The sequence below is a fragment of the Octopus bimaculoides genome, chromosome 1, assembly GCF_001194135.2.
Source record: "Octopus bimaculoides isolate UCB-OBI-ISO-001 chromosome 1, ASM119413v2, whole genome shotgun sequence".
In the NCBI taxonomy this organism is placed as follows: Eukaryota; Metazoa; Mollusca; class Cephalopoda; order Octopoda; family Octopodidae; genus Octopus; species Octopus bimaculoides.
This window is the reverse complement of record NC_068981.1, coordinates 80,167,074-80,172,863: the sequence shown is the minus strand read 5'-3', so window position 1 is coordinate 80,172,863 and position 5,790 is coordinate 80,167,074. Positions and strand designations below refer to the sequence as shown.

At 33.9% G+C, this 5,790-nt stretch overlaps 2 protein-coding genes across 7 annotated transcripts in view; both read right to left on the bottom strand.

Annotated features, from left to right (window-relative positions):
* Positions 1–5,790, bottom strand: part of LOC106870372 (uncharacterized) — a 213,924-nt gene that overhangs the window by 159,828 nt on the left and 48,306 nt on the right. The window lies entirely within an intron of this gene.
* LOC106877079 (SCAN domain-containing protein 3) lies at positions 1,358–3,222 on the bottom strand. The gene is made up of 3 exons (XM_014925867.1): positions 2,896–3,222; positions 2,236–2,773; positions 1,358–1,872 (listed from the first exon to the last, which is right to left on the bottom strand). The coding sequence occupies exons 1-3, from the start codon at positions 3,220–3,222 to the stop codon at positions 1,358–1,360; spliced, it is 1,380 nt and encodes a 459-aa protein (XP_014781353.1).

The following is a 5,790-nucleotide window of genomic DNA, read 5'->3' as shown; positions in this document are numbered from 1 at the left end:
TATATATATATATATATATATATATATATATATATATGATGGGCTTCTTTCAGTTTCCATCTACCAGATCCACTCACAAGGCCTTGGTTGGCCCGAGGCTGTAGTAGAAGATACTTGCTCAAGGTGCCACGCAGTGGGACTGAACCCGGAACCATGTGGTTGGTAAGCAAGCTACTTAGCACACAACCACTCCTGTATACACACACACACACACACACTCACACTCGAGGCAAAATCCTCTACTCTTTCAGTAGATACTATAGGGGAATAACATCCACTTTACACACTTATTTGATCTTCTAAAACTAACAACTAAATCTCTGTCAAATAATACCTACTATCTTACCAAAGGAAGGGCTCATTAGACAATGTAGTCCTACATACACTATTAAGTATAGTACACCCAACCACTACTCATGAACAAGTAAGGCTTGGTTACAATTATACTTTCACTAATCGCTTTAATTGTTTGCGTTAATTGCAAACATAGCCATCCTGTGAGACACCCTACACCTCATTTTTGATCCTGTGGAACATACAGGATGTGAGAGCTAGAGAAGAGATCTGCAACATCACACTGATGGTGCTCACTACAGCTGAGCAGACTGGAACAAATATGAAATGAAGGACACAATATGCTGCTTAGTCCAGGAATTGAACTTGTGATCTTATGAAGACTGTAACCACTAGCCCACATGCATTACAGGTGGAATACTTCTGCTCATAGGATTACTGAATTAGGGCTAAGCTGGAGCTAAAACATCAGTTCTATTAATAGGAAAGTGGAGTAGAATGTTTCACATCTCTTTTATATATGACTGGTGATGAAGGGGCTTTGTTTAGCAAAACAACTTGTTCTGGATACACTATCAACTCTTCCTTTGTATACAGTTGGTGAGGAATGGGCTTTGGCAGGCTGACTTGCTGTGGATAAATTACTCAAGAATAAACTCTTTAGATGTGCTCCTATGACTCCGTGTATTTATTATAGTAGGAGGGATATGAAGATTGAAAAGAGGGCAGGCAAATTCTTGTAATTAATAAAATTAAAAGGGATTCTGACTTTATAAACATAATTTCCATGGGGAAGAGAGGTGCAAACTCTACTGTGTTCTCAATAATGAAGAGTGGGAAAGTGTCAACAAATTTTGTTAATATCTATCTTAAGGGGTCCTAGGATTTGTCACATCGATAACTACTGCTGTAGAGCAGTGGTTCCCAACTTTTTCCAGCCCAGGGACCATTACTTGAAAAATTTTCTAAGGACCACTTCTACTTTTACTTTATGCTGTTCTATTTTCACGTTAAAATACTTAATGAAAAGACAAAATAGTCTATTTACACTTTAAAATATATTTTAGTAAACAAAGATATCAAAATCATTTTTCATAAAGTTGTTCATTTTTTGTCCATTCAGGTAGTGACTACTAGCTTGATATTGCTGTTTCTGACACAAGATATCATAATCAATTTTAATGAATTCATTTAGTCTTAGTCTGATAGTTCCTCTGCTATTGACATCTAATTTATTTCTTTTTCTATTTAAAATATCTACAACAGCTGAAAATGCAGATTCCACCATCCATGTGGTAGGGAAAAAAATGATGTTTGCTTCTACATATCGAAAAATATTTGGGTGTGATTCCTTTATCGATATATAGGCAAAGACACCTTCTTTTTCAACTCTTCTTCTCAGTTTCATATTATCTTTCAAATCCAACATTTCAGCCAATGCAAAATTTTCATCTCCTAGCTCATAATTTTCTAGGTCTACAAACCAGAGTGGATAATCCATCTTTAATAAATCATTGTATCTTCTCTCAAAGTCTACATGAAGACCTTCAAGATGGGCAATGCATGCAGCAATGCATTCTGATGTAGGAACAGTGGTATTAAAATTTTGAAATGATACCAAATTTTTTTTTAAACTGTTTTTTCCAAAATTTTAATTTCCCCATATACCTTTTTATTTTCTGAGAACAGGTGACCAAATCTGATTTTCTACCTTGCAGGTCTAAGTTAAACAGATTCACTGTTTTAAAAATATCACTCAAATAGAATATTTTTCAGTTCTATATTTAAGAGATGAGGAATTATGTACATTATTTACATTTGACGGATATTTGTCCTCATCTTGTTTGTTGTAGAATATTTTTGATTTAAACTCAGAAAGTCTTTCCAAAATTTTCTTAGCTGTATCAGCTTGCTTCTTGGAGTTGTAATGAGTCACCTGACTCTTGAACATAAGAAAGTTGATTAATGGTTCCCACAAATTCACTAGTCTTTCAAGCCTCAGGCCTTTTGACAACCATCTTACTTCTGTGCGAAGCAATAGGGTTTTAAAATCTTCATCTTCACAGAATTGCATAAAAAATCTATTATTCACTGAGTTTGATTTGACAAAGTTGTTTGCATGTATGGCAGTGTTGAGTGCTTCTTCCATGTGTCCTCCAATATTCTTAGCAACCAAATGCTGTCTGTGGATAATGCAATGTATATAAAAGATGTAAGGCGCAACTGATTTCATTCTAGAAACAAAGCCTTTCACTTTTCCAGTTGTGGCTGCAACTCCATCTGATGCAATGTCGATCAAGCTAGTCAATGGAATATTTTTATCATTAAAATATTGCATTATATCATTGGATATATCTTCTCCATTAGTAGTTTCAGACAAACTTTTAATGAGTAACATTTCTTCCTTTATATCATCTTCATGGACGAATCTGACATAGACCAGAAGGATAGCTTGGTTACGAATTGTGTTATCATCAACCTGGATAGAAAAATTTGTCTTTTGGAGAATTTCCACAATCTTCTCCTCAACAAAATTAGACATTTCATCCTGTCTTCTTGTAATTGAGTTATCAGAGTAGATGCAACATCTTTTCCCAGAACCTCATTTGCACAAGCTATCATAGCAGGCTTCACAAGTTTCTCACCATAAATCTGAGGTGCTGCAACCTTGGCAATAATTTCAGAGACCAAATAACTTGGTTTGAGTGTCTTTGCTTTTTCAGTATTTATCTTCTTTACAAAGTCAGGTAGTTTGATTGGTTGTATTTTCTTTTTATTCTCAAAATATTCCCTACCATTACCAACAGATAATGGATGCCTTAATTTCTGGTGCTGTTCCAGCTTAACTTTCTTCGTGGAATGATTTGTCATGAAGGCATCACATTCAAGACACATAGGTTTTGAGTCTACAGATACAAAACCAAACATGATAAAATCTTCTTGTAGTTCCTCAGTTTTGCCATTTTAGCAGTTGATTCAGACATTATTACAACTGATCTTTAAAAAAAATATAAAAATAATAGATACTTTATTTCTATAAATTAAAAGTATCAAATTTATTATGAAACTGTTGTGATTGTAAAATTTAAATTATGTAATTCTTGATTGTAATATATTACTGATTATATATTATACATTATTGATTCTTATGGAATAATTATTGAATTTTGTTTTCTTATCATTATTCTGTCTTCATATAAATTATTATTAACTAACAGTGTCTTCATTATCGAACAATATTGTGTAGATCTGAAATGACTTAATTTTTTTATGGCTACGAATTCTCTAGGGACTACTAGAAATTCTCTGGGGACCACCGGTGGGCCTCTGGGACCATGTTGGGAATTACTGCTGTAGAGCATCGGGAAAATGCTTTGCAGTATTTCTTCCGGTTCTTTAAATTCTCAGTTCAAATCCCAGTTGATGCCATCGATCTCAATCAAACCCCTCCCTTCATAATTGCTGGCTTTGTACCTAAATGAGAAACTAATACTTAAGGCATTTAGTTTTAAATGGAGAATAATCTTAATTATATCACCGTGTTTGAATAGTTCCTTCTCAAATTGTAAATGAAAATATAACGTACATAAATACCAACAAGATTTCTGGTGGTATAATAAGAAACTACTATAATGTATTTTTGATATTTGATAATTATTTCAATTATCCGGAGTAGTAATTAACAAACAAAAGGAGAGAGGGGGGGGGGAACAGACCCCAATAAACATTAGTTAACAAAATTCACATCATTTCTTAACTAAAGACAGTTTTGCTTAGGTGATCTGGTCAACAAGTCAATCACAAGACCATATCTCATTTAGGGATATATACTATTTCTATTATTATATAATGTATAGCAAGGTTGTTTAAAAACAGAGAAATGAGATATTTCCAATATTTGGGTGTTTCTTAGGTGTTGATTTCGTATATGATGGCAGTTCATTGCTCAAGTGTGAGATAACGTTGTTACAAAATAGTCAGAGAAAGGATTTCATTGACAGATCACATTTAAGATATTGAGGATCAGTCACGCACGCACACTCACACACACAGTGTGTGTGTGTGTGAGTGAAAGAGAGAGAGATTAAAGTTGTGTTGAATGTATGGCAGTTAAAAAAGAAACGGTAGAGACGGACTATATGTAATCTGAACCTTTCCCTCCCTTATTTATTAATTTTTTTTACGGAATCCCAGGTTTTAGGCTATGGAGATTCCGATTCTGAAAAATTTCAATTCCCCCCCCCCACCAAGCAGGCTATTTACATGCTAGAAATAACAGCCAAATCTCACAAAACTAGTGTTAGGGTTAGGGTTAGGGTTAGGGTCAGGGTCAGGGTTAGGGTTAGGGTCAGGGTTACGGTCAGGGTTAGGGTTAGGGTTTGAGTTAGGGTTAGGTTTACCCTGTGGATCTATATAAAAACCGGGGTGGGGGGGAATCGAAATTTTGAAATTGAGAATTTTGAAAATTTCTTTCAGAATCGGAATCTCCATAGCCTAAAACGTGGGATTCTGTAAAAAAAACAAAAGTAATAAGTGGGGAAAGGTTCAGATTACATATAGTCCATCTGGACCAAAGAAACGTTACAGGATAGGTACAAACGTAACCCCATCTGTATGTTATATGTGAACGACAAAACAAACTCTGGTGTACACATCTTACACAAGCTGTGTTCTACAAGTTAAATTTGTCACGTGCATAAACAGAGCAAAGTCAATAAAAAACAAAAATAAAGATTTAGTATAGCAAACGTCTAAGGCCGAATAACATGCATAACGCAGATTAGTTAATAAAGCTTTAGATAAGGGGGAAGGTAGTTGGTGGGACGAAGCAAAACAATGCGGTCTTATGTACTCTGAACATGCCTGGCATGCTAGAGTCATGCTGCTAGTAGTAAGTAGACTGATGCTTAAATTTCCACTAGCTGAGAGCCTCATGGGAATTCTTATTTGAAAACAAACATCCCAAAGTAGTGATGATTTTGTATATAGAAGTGGATGTTTAACCTTTTCTCTTATGTGGTCCTTGTCATGTTTAATTAGTCCACTAAGAGCTACAGGGTATGAAATAAATCATCATAGCTAATAGCGTTCTATAATGATATAACGAACAGAAAAGATAACATATTACACTACTTATATATACGTAATTTTCTTTTTCATCTGAAATAATATAGAAGAAGAAGAAAAAAAAAAAAGGAAATCACACACACAAAAAAAATGTTTCATTATCGTCAATAACTGCAACTTTTTTAATGTCATTTTTCTCTATATGCCCAAAACAGTTTTTTTTTTTTAAATGGGATTATATTAATTGAATTGTCTAGAAAACTCGGTTAAAAAGATCAGAATGTCTTATCTATTGAAATTGCAAAAATGTACTATTCCTTTTTTACCTCTGAAACTAGCATTCATAAAAAGACATATAAATATATACATATATATAATATGTATATGTATATATGTGCGTGTGTGTATATATATATATATATATATATA